Source organism: Garra rufa, chromosome 17, assembly GCF_049309525.1.
Source record: "Garra rufa chromosome 17, GarRuf1.0, whole genome shotgun sequence".
NCBI lineage: Eukaryota > Metazoa > Chordata > Actinopteri > Cypriniformes > Cyprinidae > Garra > Garra rufa.
Window position 1 is genome coordinate 2977267 of NC_133377.1, and position 19526 is coordinate 2996792.

General features: G+C 33.6%; 1 protein-coding gene across 1 annotated transcript in view; it reads right to left on the reverse strand.

The window, feature by feature from the left end:
* gabbr2 (gamma-aminobutyric acid (GABA) B receptor, 2) overlaps nt 1-19526 on the reverse strand; it is a 263152-nt gene that overhangs the window by 49085 nt on the left and 194541 nt on the right. The window contains exons 9-13 of the mRNA XM_073822118.1: nt 15020-15100; nt 14035-14185; nt 11653-11785; nt 9761-9868; nt 1653-1775 (exon numbers count right to left, since the gene is read on the reverse strand). Coding sequence (XP_073678219.1) covers nt 1653-1775; nt 9761-9868; nt 11653-11785; nt 14035-14185; nt 15020-15100 — 596 coding nt within the window. The remainder of the gene's footprint in view (nt 1-1652; nt 1776-9760; nt 9869-11652; nt 11786-14034; nt 14186-15019; nt 15101-19526) is intronic.

Below are 19526 nucleotides of genomic sequence, written 5' to 3' on the forward strand. Positions count from 1 at the left end.
ATGGCAGGGAAGCATTGTCTCATGAATTATGGAAAATTCTGTCAATTGCAGGGAAGCATTGTCTCATAAATGACGGAAAATTCTGTCAATTGTGGGCAAGCATTGTCTCATAAATGACAGAAAATTCTGTCAATGGCAGGGAAGCATTGTCTCATGAATTATGGAAAATTCTGTCAATTGCGGGGAAGCATTGTCTCAAAAATGACTAAAAATTCCATCAACGGCTTGGAAGCATTGTCTCATAAATGATGGAAAATTCTGTCAATTGTGGGGAAGCACTCTCATATAAATGACAGAAAATTCTGTCAATTGCAGGGAAGCATTGTCTCATAAATTATGGAAAATTCTGTCAATTGTTGGGAAGCATTGTCTCATAAATTATGGAAAATTTTGTCAATTGTGGGGAAGCATTGTCTCAAAAATGACTAAAAATTCCATCAACGGCTTGGAAGCATTGTCTCATAAATGATGGAAAATTCTGTCAATTGTGGGGAAGCACACTCATATAAATGACAGAAAATTCTGTCAATGGCGGGGAAGCATTGTCTCATAAATGATGGAAAATTCTGTCAATTGTGGGGAAGCACACTCATATAAATGACAGAAAATTCTGTCAATGGCGGGGAAGCATTGTCTCATAAATGATGGAAAATTCTGTCAATTGTGGGGAAGCACACTCATATAAATGACAGAAAATTCTGTCAATGGCGGGGAAGCATTGTCTCATAAATGATGGAAAATTCTGTCAATTGTGGGGAAGCACACTCATATAAATGACAGAAAATTCTGTCAATGGCGGGGAAGCATTGTCTCATAAATTATGGAAAATTCTGTCAATTGCAGGGAAGCATTGTCTCATAAATGGCGAAAAATTCTGTCAATTGCGGGGAATCATTGTCTCATAAATTACTGAAAATTCTGTCAATTGCGGGGAAGCACTGTCTCATAAATGACAAAAAATTCCATCAATGGCTTGGAAGCATTGTCTCATAAATAATGGAAAATTCTGTCATTTGTGGGGAAGCATTCTCATATAAATGACAGAAAAATGTTTTTCAACCATTAACCAAAATTACATCGGTTTGGATCAATATGAGGGTGAGTAAAAAACATTACATAATTCTATTTTTTGGGTGAACTATCCCTTTACAATAATAAACACAAATCAAGGTAAATTTAAGAGCCATCCACTACACAATCAGATCTGACATTGTCCATTTTAGCTTTCCTTCCAGCTAAACACGTCCAATCATTTGCGACAGCGTCTGACTAAATGCACATGACTAAAGCAAGCAGACGTTCAAAATGTCCAGCCTATTTTGAAGCCCTGCTCAATCACACACTTCCCCCTCTGAGTATCAGCATGGGACGGGCTCGTCCAAGTGTCTTTTTTCCAAGCAATTGTGCCAATGTCCCACATTCCAGCTGGCCTGCGTCCCCAACCGCCATGGATGTGGGGGCGGGGCAGGACGTCTCACTTCCTGAACCAAAAATAACGCAGATGGTAATAAAACCTTGGCCGCTACGTACTCCCAAATGATCCCAGCTCCCTGTGACTATGATTTAGTTGGGATTGATTAACCATTACGACCCGGTCGAGGGATTCTGCTGAATCGTTACATACAACATTAATAATAAGCAATCAGACTCGCCTCCAAGCTGTACTCTTCCACAGTTCTCTTCAGGGGATCCACGATCTGCCAGCATATGAGGATGCACAAATCAATCAGCAACATCCCACCCACGATGATAAAGAGCTTCTGGTCCTTGATAATCTGGAAGAGGGTAAAAAGAGAAAAGCAATGGATGAGGTGATTAAGGGATGAGAAAGGGGCCGAGATGGGTAGGAACCATCAATGGACCATACGCTCAATTCAAACGCGTGATCTTCTCTCGCATTCTAAACCTTTGTGGATGAAAGCCCTGCTCCTGTCTGATCTTTTTCTCTTTTCTTCTATTTAACAGTGGTTGACCTGAACAGAACCCAAATCAAAGGAAAGGTCACCGCGAGGAGGCCTGCGTGTATTCTAGAGAAATCAGACGGACAAATTCTTCCGTGATTCAGAATAGAAACGCTAACTCGTTTTGATCTGATGTCTTTTGATGGCTTACCAATAGCCAAAACCTTGCGTCGTGGGAAACAAGGAGGTGGTGAGCTACTGTGACCATTGAGCATCATGCTGAATTCTATCAGAACGGATGCTCTTTATCTCCAATCAAACAGAGGTTGATGGTTTTATTAAATGGCCAGACATTTGAAATAACACAGGATCATGATACTTCAGAACGCATTAGCACAATCACTGAAAGCAATGCTTGTCCATATGACCGTTGAACTTCACTTTATTGCACAAAATCTCCTTTCATCTTGGCAAGCGGAAGGAGATGATGAATCAAAAAACGAATAGCAGTCCTAAAATCCCACCTTCACACTTTACGGCTACAAATAGCCCCTGAGCTTAAAAATGAAAGCAAAGTTATTTGCACTATGTGCAAATAGTGATAAATGAAAATAAGCACATAAGTGAAACTAGCAGCATTTTCATTGCATGAATACTATTTATATATACTGCAAATATCGGCAAAAATACTTTTTGTACCTCAGCATATTGAGACCTTACCGAATTTGGGATGTTCATGTCAAAAAGCTAAATTTAGCAGTTGCCAACAAGATGGATTATTTGTAGGGATGTAACGATATAAAAACCTCACGATACGATAATATCTCAATAAGCCCAGAATATGATATTCAAATAAAAAAGACAAATGTAGACTTGGAAAAAAGAAAAAGAAAATTTTGTACATTTTAAAGTTAAATTCTTTTATCTAATGCACTTTGAGAGTTCAAAATGAAGAGCTTCAACCTATGTTCTTAACTAAGAAAACTGAAGTCAGAAAAATGTCAGTGAATTGACTTGTACCAGAATCTTAAAGGCAACTCAACCCAATTTTGGTTTGTGGTATACTGTCTCAGTCTAAATTACATTCACACATGGTGTTTTAGGAAACCAAAAAAATTAGAATATAATAATAGAAATTTTAACAAGAATTATTTTAACAACAATTTTATATTATTGTTATTCCTATGACAGTAATAGCCATATATTGTAAAACAACTGCACTGTAAAATACATTACACACTGTATTAATATATTAAAACATATTATAGTTTGGAACACGCAGCAAAAACAGACTTGAAGAAGGGATTAAGCCATATTGTGCTTTCAATTTTAGTTTATTTGACAGATACTGTGCCAAAGCATACTTGCCCAAAACACAACTAGACATTTATGTTAGAATAAGAAGTTTAAATATATTTGAAAAAATATACTTTTTGCCTGGAAGACCTATCATTTCATATCGTCATGTGACCCTGATGATATTGAGACAGTTTCGCCATGGCAATACCACAATATTGATAATGCCGTTACAACCCTAACTATTTGTACTTAAAATGTGCACAAAAAAATAACTGTAAATGACTCAGTGTCCAGTTAGTGGTGCAAAAATTGCAAAAAAAAAACCAATACTGGTGGTTTCTCAAAAACTCAGCCCTGTCTGCCATTGGTTGAGAAATAAGAAGACATGACAGACTAATTAAAGGGAAAGAAATATTAAAAATGTAAATTCAGGTATCATTTTTTCATCCTCCTCATTTGTTCCAAACCTGAATGACTCTTTCTGTTGCAGAACACAAAAGAAGAATTTTTTTTTTCCAATGAAAGCCAATGGTGTCCAATATTGTTTTTGTCGCTTATAATATATATTTTTATGTTTAAAGTAAATAAAGACAACATTTTCATTTAAGGGTGGAACTATTCCTTTAAACAAACACACAGTGGCTTAATTATGCGTATTGAACTGAAGAGTAGCGCTTTACCTTCGAACGAATGACACACTTCACCTTTACCGTCGCTAATTACCAGCTTGTAAACCAATAACATTTAGTTTAAAGACCCATAGCTCTGTTTAAGCTTTTGTATTCACAGTTCAAAATTGCTCACCATTTGTACAAGATCATTGCTGCGGGTCTACAAGAGCATGTGGTGCATTAGTGTCAGATTGTGTTTGTGCTCAGTCTAAGTTATGCAGGCCATCATGTGCTTGTGTCTGATTGAATTTACAGATGCACACATCTCTGATGCCATCTATTTGTGACACAGTATGTTCCATAATGCAGTCCGAGTCTCTGAATGATGCATGATGCAGCGTGTGAGTGCATATGCAGGATTACTCTCCAACAATAATGAATATTTTAACTCATTTGACACCCAAAAAAGAAAAATCAGACTGATAGACCAAAGAAATTGGAGGCTTAAAGGACATTTTACCCCTAAAAGTGGGTGAACTCACCATCAAGGCTTTCAAGCATCAAAACATTTTAGTTTTTCACTGAACTATCTCTTTAAGACTAATAATCTGTGATCTAACTCCTTTTACAGAAGATAAATTCAAACTAACTAATCATAAGGCAAGAATCATTGTGTGCCGTATAGTTTTGCACACGTGTTTGAGTGTGTATCTGTTCCATCGCCCTTTGTTCCTATCTCAGATTTAAACCTAGCAGAGGCAGATGTACGATCTGCAGAGGTGATTGACATAGCCCTCGCTGCTCCCCGAGGCAGGGAGAGACTGTAACGGACCCCTCGGACCGCCGGACCTGCATCGAGCGGCGGCTGATTTGCGACGGGCTGTCCACGGAGTCACATACTGTGAGACTGCTTCTCAGCTTGATAAAGAGATGGCACACCCACATGCACACTCGCAAAACACAGTCCTGACAGCAGCCATCGCTTTAGAGTGCCAGAGCCCAGCAGTCCATCACTGCGTGGAGCAGGAGTCAGCTCACTGCCAGCTTCCTGCACACTGAAGTGCCGGAGGGAATTAAAGCCCTGAGACGGGCATTACCTGTCTCTGAATTTATTTATATGTTGTGGGTCCAGTTAAGAACTGCTAATTGAGTGTGAAAGTGCAACTGAAGAGAAGACACCGGGGAAACAAAACTGACACTCAATGTATCAAGCTGGAATTACATCACATGCTCCTAAAGCTTTGTTTGGAACTCTTATCAGGGAAAACTGGATCTTTTGTTGTTCCGTCACTCTAAAACAAATAGAAATAAAACATTTTGACATGCTGTGTATACAATGGAATGCATCCGACTTGACTGTTCATTTCCAGAGTGATATCGAACAAGATTTTTTATTTAATCTTTCTTTACTAATCATTTGTTAAGAAAATGTTAACACATTGGCACAAAACTAGATCAAAAATACAAAATATCAGTTTTTGCTATGATTTTAAAATTTCAAACAGGAAGGTAAAAACTGCACTACTATATTAACTTAATTAAAAACTAAACCTTGATGAAACAACATCGGTGGACATCCAGGAAAGAAGAGAATGCTGAAAGTGTAGAATATGGACACTTAAAAATAATCTTCTGGGTTCAATGAAGCTCTACTGATATCATCTGGGAAATTAATTTGGCTACCATAAAACTTCAAATGCAAGCACTGTAAACATTAAAATATACTGCACACAGTTTAAAAAGTTAAGCCTTAAGAGTTAAATGTGTGATCGCTTTATGATCACTTGGAAAGTTTAGTTACTTCAAAACTTTTATACTTAATAAGCAACTAAATGAAATTAGTTTGTTGAAGAAAAAAAAGCTACTAAAAATGGCCATGAAATTACTCAAATCTAACAAAAAAATTTTTATAAAATAAGAAATATTAAATAATATTAAATTAAAATATAAAATAAAGCAAAGCAAAAAAGCTAAAAAGAAATATTTAAAAATAATAAATAAAAACTAATTTAAAATGACCATAACATCTACTAACATCTAACAAAAAAATAAAAATAATATTAAATTAAAATTTAAATAAAAGCTAATTAAATATAAAAAACTAATTTAAAGAGTTAAAAAGAAATCTGTAAAAAATAAAATAAAATATAACTACTTAAAATGACCATAAAAAAACAAAAATCTAACAAAATTGTAAATAAAAAATATATAAAATAAAAGCTAAGTAAAAACAGCTATTTTTTTTAAACTACTTAAAATGACCATAACCAAATTATTAACATCTAACAAAAAATGTAATACAATTTTTTACATATGCAATAATATTAAATTAAAATAAAAAGTAAAAGCTAATTAAATATAAAATAAAAGCTAATTTAAAAAGAGCTAAAAAGAAAAAATTAAAACCTTCTAAAAATGGCCATAACAAAATTACTAAAATCTAACAAATATGTAAATAAAGAAATTAAAACATAAATTAAATATTACATTAAAATATAAAATAAAAGCTAAGTAAAAAAAGCTAAATAAAAAATATTTAAAAAATAAAATAAAAAATAATACTTACTTAAAATGACCTTAACAAAATTACTAAAATCTAACAATAAAATATAAAATAATATTAAATTCAAATATAAAATTAAAGCTAGCTACATATAAAATAAAAGCTAAGTAAAAAAATCTTAAAAATAAAATAAACTACTTAAAATGACACTAACACAATTACTAAAGTATAACAAAAAAAGAACATATAAAATAATATAAAATTAAAGTAAAAAATAAAAATTAATTAAATATAAAACAAAAGTTAGATTTAAAAAAGCTAAATATAAATATTAAAAAAAAGCAAATAAATATAAAAAAATAAAATAAAAACCACAAAAAAATTAACTTAATATTACTAAAACCTAACAAAAATTACAATAAAACATTTAAATATGAAATAATATTAAATAAAAATAATTATTTACATATAAAATAAAAACTGCGTAAAAAAGGTTTAAAAAAACTTTAAACTTACTTACAATGACCATAAAAATGACTAAAATCTATTACATTAATATTACACAAAATATTACATTAAAATTTAAAAAAGCATATTAAATATAAAATAAAAAGCTAAGTAAAAAAAACACAGCTAAAAAGAAATATTTCTACTAAAATGACCTTAACAAACTTACTAAGATATAATAATAATAAAATATAATAATATTAAATTATAAAATTAAATAATAATATTAAATAATAAAAATATGAAATAAAAGCTAATTTAATACTATAATACAGCAACACGTTACAATAAGCTTCATTAGTTAATACTAGTTACCTACATTAGTTAACACGAACTAAGAATGAACAATACATCTACAGCATTTATTAATCTTAGTTAATGTCAATTTCAGCATTTAATTCAGCACTATTAAAATCATTATTTTTATTAAAATCATTAATATTTGTTAACATTAGTTAATGCACTGTAAACTAACATGAACAAACAATAAATGACTGTGGATTAGTAAAGAGTGTAATAAATGTATTGTTCATTGTTTGCCCATGTTAGTATGTTAACAAATGACACCTTATTATAAAGTGTTACCAATAATACAATGATAACACTGTTTTGAAACTGGAATATTATTTTAAAGTTATGGCTAGTTCTCTGCAGCAATGTTTACCACCCTCTGGCTTACTTTCTCTTTCTGTGTATGTTTCTCTTGATCTCATCCCACTGATTCTGACTGCAGCAGTGGAAGTAGGCTGCGAACTCTATAAATAAAGATGGCCAGCAGGGTGCTGGAGCTGTGGCTAGCCATCCTTTACAGCACTGTCATACAGTATCAGCTGCTTCGCTCGCCACATTCTTACACTGCATTGAAAAACAAGAGCAGCGAGAGAAAGAGCGTATGAAAGGAGGTCAGTGTGCGTGCATGAATCTGTTGCGTTAAAGAGCCGCGTGGACGCACGTGTGCGTAGCTTCGGTTCAAAAGAAACCCACTGCACTATTCCCCACAGTAATGCGAGGCTTTTTCTTGAGGAGGAAATTCACACACAGACTTGTGAAGATCGTGTCTAGCAGAGCAGGAAGACACTGTTCTTTAGAAGAGATCTGAGATTCGTTGGTTAGCACTGGCAGTGCTGGCTGATTCGGGATGTGTCAGGAAACTGAGCATGGAGACAGCAAACTGACCTTCAGTGAAGACAGCATTTCTATATTTTAGTTTTTGGCAGGCGAAAAATCAGAAAGATGACAGCCCAGTGGCAACGCTGCTTTCCCATGATGTTTTAAGCATTGAACTTGTCTCTCCTTCTTTAATTAACTCTCTCTTTCATTCCAACATCCATGTTTAAACTGCAGTATTGTTCTGTTTTTGGTATTGTAATTCTTCTATATAATGACCACCATTAAAATGCACTGAAGTGTGACCATTATGTTTCAGATGACAAATTATTCCAGTTTCTGTGTGTTCTGCCTCACTGAAACCCAATTAGTTATGCCATATGACTATAGGTGGTGATATACATCGCTGTCTAAAAGTTTGAGGTCAGAAAGATTTTTGTTAAAAAAAATGAATACTTTTATTCAGCAAGGATGCATTAACTTGATCAAAAGTGGCCGTTAAGAAATTTACAATGTTACAAAAGATTTCTATTTCAAATAAAATATACTGGAAAATCACAGTTTCCACAAAAATATTAAGCAGGTTTCAACATTTCTGAAGGCTCATGTGACACTGGATGCTGAAAATTCAGCTTTGAATAAATTACACAGGAATATATTATTGTTTTTTTAAATATACACTACCAGTCAAAAGTTTTTTTTAAAGAACACCAAGCCTGCATGTATTTGATGCAAAGTACAGCAAAACGTAAAAATACAAAATATTTTTACTATTTAAAATGTGTTTTCGATTTGAATATATTTTAAAATGTAATTTATTCCTGTGATTTCAAAACAGAATCATTACTCCAGCCACATGATCCTTCAGAAATCATACTAATATTCTGATTTGCTCCTCAAAAATGATTTTAATATTATTATTATTATGTTGAAAACAGCTGAGTAGATTTTTTGCTGATTCCTTTGATGAACAGAAAGTTCAGAAAAACAGCATTTATCTGAAATAGAAATCTTTTGACATTATAAATGTCTTTATCATCACTTATGATCAATTTAAAGCATCCCTGCTAAATAAAAGTATTAATTTATATCATTTCTTCCCCAAAGAATACAAAATAAAAATAAATAAATAATAATACTGACTCCAAGATTTTGAATGGTACAGTGAATAATGTTAAAAAAGCTTTTATTTCAGATAAATGCTGATTTTTGGATTTGTCTATTTATCAAAGAATCCTGAAAAAGAAATTTACCCGACTGATTAAAATATTGATAATAATAATAATGTTTCAAATCAGCATATTAGAATGATTTCTGAAGGAGCATGTGACACTGAGTCATGATGCTGAAAATGTAGCTTTGGTCACAGGAATAAATTACATTTAATATAAAATATAAATAAAATAAAATATTTTCAAACAGAAAACAGTTATTTTAAATAGTAAACATTTTCAACATTTTACTGTCTTTGGATCAAATAAATGCAGGCTTGGTGAGCAAAAGAGACTTCTTTAAAAACAAAAAATGTTACTGTTCAAAAACTTTTTGACTGGTAGTGTATTCAATTATAAAACAGCTTTGACACAAAAATACTGTCTTTTCTGTATTTTGATCAAATAAATGCAGCCTTGATGAACATAAACTGATCTTAAACGTTTAACCAGTGAAGAAGTAGTTCAAATATTAAAATCAATCCAATGTCATGCACCAGTGTGACCTGAAAAGATGTGTTTTTAGCCAAGTTAGCATGAATGTCACTCCATGATGTTTACTTCAAGATGTAGATGGTGAGCAATGCTTTATCTGATATGCTTTGAAAGGCCATTTCTCACCTTCTTCTTCATCTTTACATTCTTGAAGATAGCGTGCACTCTCCAGGTCTTTGCAAACATGGCGCCAAACGCTGTTGTGTAACCCACAATGAGAATCCATGTACGGACCTAAAAACATTAAATGTGAAAATAAATCAAGGTTGCTATAAATCAAAAGTTCTTATAATTTAAGCACTGAATGCTAAGACTGGATTCCAAAACTCCAACACCAGTCTGTAGAATACAAAGCAGCAGAAACCTCAAAATCATAAAATCTAATGATCCCACATCCACTATCGGAAAGCAAATTGGGTGCCAGAGTGTATCGAGAATTCTGTGGAAGTTCCCGAGGCATAATTTTTTCTCTTTGTCCTCCCTTCATCTTCATTCTCCCTCGCTCTCTCCCAAAGATCTAGTGTTCTTTATTCTGAGCTCCTCTGGGAAATAAAATCTCAGCATGTAAAAGGCAGGAGTCAACTATAAGGAGATAAGTGTTGGAAAGTTTGGTGCCAGTTTATGGAAATGCAGAGTTATCTCTAGATCTTGTTTGAAGATCATGTAGATTTTAGCTTTTGATGTGGTTTTATGTGAGATGTGTTGAACGTCATTGTGAAAGTCATTAAATAGATGATAAAACTGTGACTGAAATTTGATCATCCTGGACACATAAAACTGTTGAAAATTAAATTAAATCATCATATGTGAGAGTTTTCCACCAAATGTGTTAATGAATTCATAGTTGTTATAGTTACAGCTGTAAAATTGACACGTATTATTGTTAACCTAAATTAAACTGTTGTTACTTGTTTTCATTTATTTACTAGAATAACAATATGCAGTTGAGGTCAAAAGTTTACATACACCTTGCAGAATCTGCAAAATGTTAATTATTTACCAAAATCATAGGGAGTGATCATACAAAATGCATGTTATCGTTTATTAAGTACTGACCTGAATAAGATATTTCACATAAAAGACGTTTACATGAAGTCCACAAGAGAAAATAATAATTGAATTTATAAAACTGACCCCGTTCAAAAGTTTACATACACTTGATTCTTAATACTGTGTTGTTACCTGAATGATCCACAGCCATGTTTTTTTTTTTTTTTTTTTTTTTTTTTTTTGATGTGATGGTTGTTCATGAGTCCCTTGTTTGTTCTGAACAGTTTAACTGCCTGCTGTTCTTCAGAAAAATCCTCCAGGTCCCACAAATTTGAACCCTTTCCAACAATGACTGTATGATTTTGAGAATTGTCTTTTAACACTGAGGACAACTGAGGGACTCATATTCAACTATTACAGAAGGTTCAAACGAAGGAAAGGAAAGGAAGAAAAAATCCTTATTGTTTAGCCCTGATCATCTTCACAGGCCAGAAATACAGACCCATTTCAGGCAGGTAGCATGTGTCCTGCTCAACACATTTGTGAGCTATTTCCCCTGAGATTCAAGCTACTGCAGTAGCCAAAGCCTCGTAATTAAAAGGTGGATTATGGTCACATGCAAACAGGCAGCGGAAGCGTGACGAGACACATCTAATCATGCTTACTCAGTTTGGTGACAAACTGTAGCAGAGGTGAAAAGTGTTCAGATTCAAATACAGAGCAAACCAGGACTGGTTGTCTCAGGGGAAGTTATCTCAATTAAATCAATTAAAAGATTTTAAGTCAAATGTCCAGTTGGACAAAAGTTTGTTTTCTCCAGCACTGGTTTTGCATGTTTACAACATCAATTAGTCCTGTACTATAATAATTATCCATGTCCTTCATGCTAAAAGTATTAAATGCTTGCTTATCATTGTCACAGTTTTATCCAATACAGCTGTTTGTTGAAAGTTTATGGGAAGTGTGACAACTAGCCCATGGTCTACCCATGTTTTCAACTGATTCACAGATATCAGTTAAATACTCACAGTACAGAGGGTCTCAAATTCCTTGTCTGACACAAAGGACCCGTCCAGACCGAAGAGGAAAATGGAAGCGTATGACAGCATGCCCCCCAGAATGATCAGGTTGTTCATATAGGGACTCGACATTTTGATCAGCCTGCAGATGGAGGGAAGCACACATCTGATACATTAAATATTCACATTTCATTTATTATTAACTACTGCAATTAAATGTGCATCTACACCTATGACTGTATCATATACAGTGTAAGTCTGAAACCACTAGGTAATGTGTCTTATTTTGCACTATTTATGTAATATTTGTATACAAATTTATTCTATTGTAAGTAATATTGTTAGAATAGGATTGAAATCAAAGAACATCTTCTGGGAATCAAGGAAAAAATGTGTGTGCACATCCAAAGCTTGAACTGGGCTCAGGTGCAGGACAACACAACCGTAATAAAAAAAAAAGAAAAAAGTAAAGAAGGTAGATACATAGATAGATGAAATCAAAAATATAATAACAACTTGTAAAATGGGAAATATTATTACAATTTAAAATATCTTTTTCTATTTAAAGATATATTAAAACATATTTTATTCTTGTGATGGTAAAGCTGATTTTTTAGCATCATTACTTCAGTCTTCAGTGTGACACAATCCTTCAAAAATCTAATGTCCTCATTTGCTGCTCAAGAAACATTTAGAACATACTTTTTTCAGGGTTCTTTGGTGAATAAAAAGTTTAAAAAATTAGTTTGAAACTGAAATCTTTGTAACATTATCAATGTGTTTACTGTCACTGCTGATTAAACTTATGCATCACTGATGAATAGAATTATTCATTTATTTAAAACCCCCCAAATCTTACTGACCCCAAACTTGTGAATCGTAGTTTATCAATAGTGACCTAAAATTAATGCAGAATCTTAAATAATAACTTTTTAATTATTAAATTTACTGTCCCACTTTATAATAGGTGCCATTAACTACTATGTACTTCAAAAAATAAGTACAATGTACTTATTGTGTTCATATTGTTTTGAAAAACACTTTTGCTGCTATTGAGGTGAGATACAGGTACACTGTAAACAAAAAAAAAATTAAAAAATAAAAACAATTTGTTAAGTCAACTTCAAATAATTTGCTACCCAGCTGCCTTAAAATTTTAAGTTGAATCAACTCAAATATCTAAGTTGTCAGTACAACTTAACATTTCAAATTGGCTGAACCTAAAATATTAAGGCAGCCGGGTAACAAATTATTTTTTAATTTGACTCAACAAATAGTTTTTTACAGTGTAAGATTAGGACAGGTTTGGTGGTATGGGTAGGTTAAGGTGTAAGGGATGGGTCAACAGTGTAATTATAAATGTGATTACAGAAATTAATTACAGAGGTAATTACATGCACAACCAGTCAACATTTGTTAAACAGTAAGATTTTTAATGCTTCTAAAAGAAGTTTCTTCTGCTCACCAAGCCTGCATTTATTTGATCCAAAGTACAGCAAAAACAGTACAATTTTGAAATATTTTTACTATTTAAAACAACTGTTTTCTATTTTAATATATACGAATCAATTTAATATATATATATATATATATATCAGCATCATTACTATTGTCTACAGTGTCCCATAATCCTTCAGAAATCATTTTGCTGATTTGCTGTTCAAGAAACATTTATAATTATTATTAATATTATTATCATCAATATTTAAAACAGTTGAGTAAATTGTTTCCGGATTCTTTGATGAACAGAAAGATGATATGATGATAACGACATTTATAATGTTACAAAATATTTCTATTCATCAAAGAAACCTTTTACTCAACTTTTTTCTCCATAATAAAAAATGTTTTTTTGAGCAACAAATCAGAATATTAGAAAGATTTCTGAAGGATCATGTGATTTAGGTAATGATGTTAAAAATGAAGCTTTGAAATCACAGGAACAAATTACATTGTAAAATATATTCAAATAGAAAAGTAGTTATTTTAAATAGTAAAAATATTTCAAAATTGTACAGTTTTTGCTGTACTTCGGATTAAATAAATGCAGGCTTGGTGAGCAGAAGAGACTTCTTTAAAAAATATTAAAAATCTTAGCGTTCAAAAACTTTTGACTCGTAATGTAAGTACAATGTAAAAACATGTATGTACACAATAAGTGCATTGTATCAAATTATTACCTTAAATGTAAATACATAGTAGTTAAGGCCACCTAATATAAAGTGGAACCACTTTATTTTTCTATCACAACTTTTCTCTTTTACATTTTTCAAAATCCTAAAACTAAAACTGATTTCCATATGAAACAAAGGATCCCAGATTTTCAATATGGTCTCAGACTTTTGTCTCACTTTTCAACTACCTCCTTTCATAGTCTTGCTCAGCACTGACCTGTGGTTTCGGTTTTTGATGTTAAAGAAGAGGAAGGCTCCTGCCATGAGCATGCCTAGGATAGTGATGGTAGACAGGATGCTATAGAGGGGGACGTTTATTTGCCGGCGCTGCAGACGCACAAATGTCCGATCCTTCGGCGGTTCAACACCTACAAGAGTCAAGACGGTTCACAGTCAGTTCGCCTCAAAGTCACCTCCAAGAACGTCACCTCTAAGAAAGCTTTCAACATCTTCTATGTAGATGCTCCTGTGTAATTTAAGTGACTCAGGTTTTAAAATGCCATGCCAACTAGAAAGAGAATTGATGGGGTTATCTAGTCACTAATGTGACATATTAGCTCTATTTCTGCATGAAGTTATGTAATAATGTTTGCGGACGGGTTTAAAAACGATGGCAGTGATTGTGATGTAAGATGCGATTAGATCTTACATCATAATGAGAAGTTGGAAGACAGTCGAGCACTTAAACCAAACGAGTCACCAAAATGAGTCAAGAGTTGTTTGCGTGATTTGCGTGAACGAACTCGATGTCTTGACAACCTGGGTATTTTCATGTACTGTACTGTACAACTATGAGGCTTTACTGCTATTAGCTCAAACGGTTAGACTAATTTTCAGTCAAATTTAGAAAGCAAACTCAGTTGTGGTTATTTCATACAGTGTGTCAGGGTTTACAGTGTAAGTATGCCAAATGATTACCTCAGATCCTCTTAACAAGTGCCATTAAAGACAAAGTGTTTTACTTTCAGTCCACAACTGTTTTCCACAGAGGCAGTTTGAAAAGAAAATAAATATCCAGGGATTATAGTAAAAAAAACAAAGAATGTCAATGTGGGCAAACAGAAAAATAACTCTTGAATTATTCAGATGACCACACATGGAACAGCAAGTACACAACATTGGCAGGCGTGTGAACCTTCTGTCTCTCTCTCACTCAGTCAAACGCTGACCCGTAAACACACCACAAGTGGGGTTTTTCCTACCTTGGAACCTGATGGTGTTGTTGATAAGGTCCAGTACATCTGCAATGGCGTTGTACTCGCCCACCTTCACCTCTTGACCCTCTGTGAAAGACAGCAAGAACAAGAGGACAGCGGCGATAAGAGCAGTGTGTTCAAAGCCGGCAGGCCCCCAGAGAGAAACAAGACAATAGACAGTAAATTTAGTTTCTGTGCACTCCACTGCAGAACTAGTCCAACATATTGTCCTAAAATGCTTAGGACGATGTTGACCTGAAAAATGTAAATTGCAACCTCATGCATTTGCACATCAATTAAAAGGCTCCTGATTAGCGAATCTGCAAAAAACAATGATTTAAAACAGTCTCAAAAACAGTGAATTTTTGCACACCGTGTTTTGCAAAAATGTCCTTTAAAAATAAGTCAATATTTAGTCTTATTATACATTATCAGTCAAAAGTTTTTGAACAGTAAGATTTTTTATGCTTTTTTTTTTTTGCTCACCAAGTCTGCATTTATTCGAAGATTTTTACTATTTAAAATATTTTGTCTATTTGAATATATTTTAAAATGTAATTTATTCCTGTGATTTCAGCTGAATTTTTAGCATCATTACTCCAATCACATGAACAGTCATTCTAATATGCTGATTTGCTGCTCAAAAAACATGTATTATTATTATTATATTATGTTGAAAACAGGTTTCTTTTCAGGTGTCTGTTTAGAAGAAAAGCAGTTATCTGAAATATTATTTTTTTGTAACATTATAAATGTATTTATCATCCCTTTTGATCAATTTGAAGCATCCTTGCTAAATAAAAGTATTGTTTTTTATAATTTCTTTCCAAAAAAAAAAAAAAAGTTTATAATCTTACAAAAGCTTTTTACATAAATGCTGATCTTTGGATCTTTCTATTCATCAAAGAATCCTGCAAAAATGTACTCAACTGTTTCAAATATTGATTAATAATAATAAATGTTTCTTGAACAGCATACTAGAAAGATTTTTAAAGGATCATGTGACACCAAAGACTGGAGTAATGATGCTGAAAATGTATCTTTGATCACAGAAATAAATACAATTTTAAAATATATAAATTGTTATTTAAAACAGCAAAATATTTCACAATATTACTGCTTTTGCTGTATTTTGGATCAAATAAATGCAGGCTTGGTGAGCTGACACAAATCTTACTGTTCAAAAACTTTTGACTTGTAGTGTTTTTCTTAATTTTAGCTCATTTTACTATGAATTAAATGGTATATAATACAGTCCACAAAAACATCACTTTAGTAAAATGATTTTGGTAAAATGAACATCATTTTACACAATATAACTTACTTTGTCAAGCAAATGCAACATTGAAAACTGTCATATTGTGTATTTTTGCAGTTTAAAATAAACGTTTTCTATTTGAATAATAAGAAATGCTTTATAATGCTCAAGAAACATTTCTTATTAATATCCGTGTTGATAATAGTGGTGCCTCTTTATTACTTTCTGGAAATTTTGAATTGTAGTATATGAAAATATGAGATGAAATGATAAAAAAAGTGTCAAACTGTAAATGACCAAATTTTAATTAACAAAAAAGTTAAATAAAAAATTAAGATTTTGTCATTTCATCTCAAATGACATGAAAGCGTTTGAATGAGCTAATTATTCTTGACAATGAGGCTTTTTATTTAGTCAGTGATTATAAAGACAAAACAAAAAATATGTATCATGATGATAATTAAATGAAAAAAAAAAATCAAAATCAAAATTGTTAACAATGCACTAACAATATTTTTAGAAAAAGAAATGGGTATTTTTGATAGCAGGATAACATTGAACTAAGATGAAAACGGGATGGTTAGGTGAGATTTAGGGTTACGTATCCACAGATCCAATAAAATAAAGCTTAGTGTCAATATCTTCCCAGCAGAACAGGACTTACTCTCAGAGGCCAAATACAAAGCAAGTCTATCCCAAAAGCCATATTAAAACTCAATATTTCTCCCTGGTGTGCGCTACAAAACTGCTTGTGTATTGACTGTCAGACTCGCAGGAAAAAAACTCACTTAAAAACAGAGAACATGGGAAATAAGATATTTATCATTCAGCTCCTGGAAATACATGTGTTTTCAAGACATTTAACACATGAATATGAACTGAGACGCTCATCATAATTCATCTGACAATTTCACGGTTTCCCATATAACTGCTGAGGGTTCAACCAGGCCAAACTTTACTGTGAATAACAATTTAAACAGTACATGTACACTTTAATCAGCCAATCATTGACTGTAGATCATTGGGTTGTATATCGTCATTGTTCAGGTACTTTGATCATGCGATCAGTAGGACACTACAAAGACCGTAAGCACGTAAACTAATAAACAGTGATTCAGCTACTAGCTGTCAACTGTAATGACTTACAAAGACTTATATGTTGGTCAGGCTTGAGCCTTTGTCAAAAATGCAGCGAGAAAGAAACAGTTTGGCCAGAACACAATCTTGCCAGGAGGTCACTGTCAAATAACTAGGTTAAGAAACGGCTCTGAGTGTCTTGTCCAGATGGTTTGGTGTGTGGTGGCAGTGGGTGTGATATAGGAGCTGACAGACTGGGACTCCAAAGATGGATGGCAGGCTCAATTGAGGATCAGAACGTCTTTAAATATTCAGCCTGGGCTACCCCTTCCTATCCTTTAACAGTGAGGGATGGAGAGAGAGAGGGAAACGTGCAGAGAAAGAGGTTGGAAATGAATGGAACTCAAGGAAATTTGAGAGAATTAGCAAAGCGCTTAATTGTACAATGCAAAATCATATTCCTAAAATATTTGTCTTATTTTTCAGTTTAAGTATCTAAAACTGGGTATGTTTTTAAATCTTTAAAATATATTTTTTTTCTTAATGTATTGGCATTAAGAAGTCATGGGTTTGACTGCCGCTCCAGTGTACTTTCACGGGTAGAAGGTTGGAAAAACAGGTTTTTCGTGGCTCGAGCTCCTTGACTAAAAGTATATTTTCCTCCATGTAGGAGCTACTGAAATGAGCAGCTCTGTGAAACAGCCAATCAGAGCAGAGCTTACATTATTATTCATGAACCTTCCAAATAAGGTAATAACAGACCATTTCATTCTAGAGACAAATCCTAGGCTTGTAAATAGACCTATAAAACCGTTTTTGCCCTTTCCTATGCCTTCTATGTAGATATCAGAGAACAATTTAAAATATTGTATCAATGCATTCTATGGCACCTTTAAAAACAATATGGATAATGTTCTTTCTCAGTACTTTCGTGGCATTTTTTGTGGCTGCCAAGTTTCAGCTATAGAAGCATGCAACATCCGGTTGGTGACGCTTACTTGCTCTCATTGGCTATTGTGGGTATCCTGATCAAGAATAAAAAATCAAATATGTTTGATATTTACGATTTGAGTTTTAGGATGCTTCATCTCGATTGGGAGCAGTTAAATAATCATAACAACACCACACAATAGAGAATTTTTGGGACAAAAATCATTTGCGACAAGCTTTGAATCAGGCCACACCCCCAACCACAACCTCATGTCTATAGAGGGTCAGAAAGCTCTCGGATTTCACCAAAAATATCTTAATTTGTGTTCCGAAGATAAACAAAGGGCTTACAGGTGTGGAATGACATGGTAATGACCATAGACTGTAAAAAATATGGACGTAGTGTCCGTGACGTCACCCGTAGGTTTCTGAAGAGCGTTTTTGAAGTTCATAGTGGGTGGGAGTCGGCCGTCGCGATCTTGGAATCGTGTCACCGCGCGTCACTCCCGGATAATTGTAAATGGACAATAAGGCGGGACGTGGGTGGAGCTGGTTGCTGAAACCACGCCCGCCTAGTGCGGCAGTGGTGACAGCAGCGACAATCCACCTGTCACTCAAGTGGCCGCGCCCTTAATTATGCAGAACTTTAATGCTTAATATAACTTAAACGGATGAGTTATAAAAAAATTCAGCCCCCTCACAGTTGACATGAAGGTCAAAACTAGCTATATAAAGCAAAACCATTTTTTGTACCAGGCTGTAAACATTTTAACATGGGGAGTCAATGGGATTGACTCCCTTTTGCAGCCAGTCTCTAGCGGCCAGTCGAAGAATTGCAGCCTAAGTCACTTCCGTGTTGGTTTCAATAGAGAGAGCGGGAGGTTGCCGCTTGGTAATGACAGAACTTTCACTTTTGGGTGAACTATCCCTTTGATAAATGAGAAAGTAAATAAATAATTGTGAATGAATGGATTAAAGGAGAAAGAGAGCGACTGAGAGAATATGAGTGTGAGTAAGTGAGTGATGAAGAAAGACAGAAAGCACAGTAATAGAGTGAGAACCCCAAATAAAGAAGGAGCCCAAAGCAAGCTTGCGCTTTGAGCCAGTGTGACTGCTGATTGTTCTCGTTGTAGAAGGAGTCGCTCTCTAGTGCACTGCTGATAACAGTGTCTCCTTTCTTTTTTTCATCATTTTTCCCCGACTGCCATTCGCCTTCATATTGACAGACAGTTCAATCACCCTTCAGCC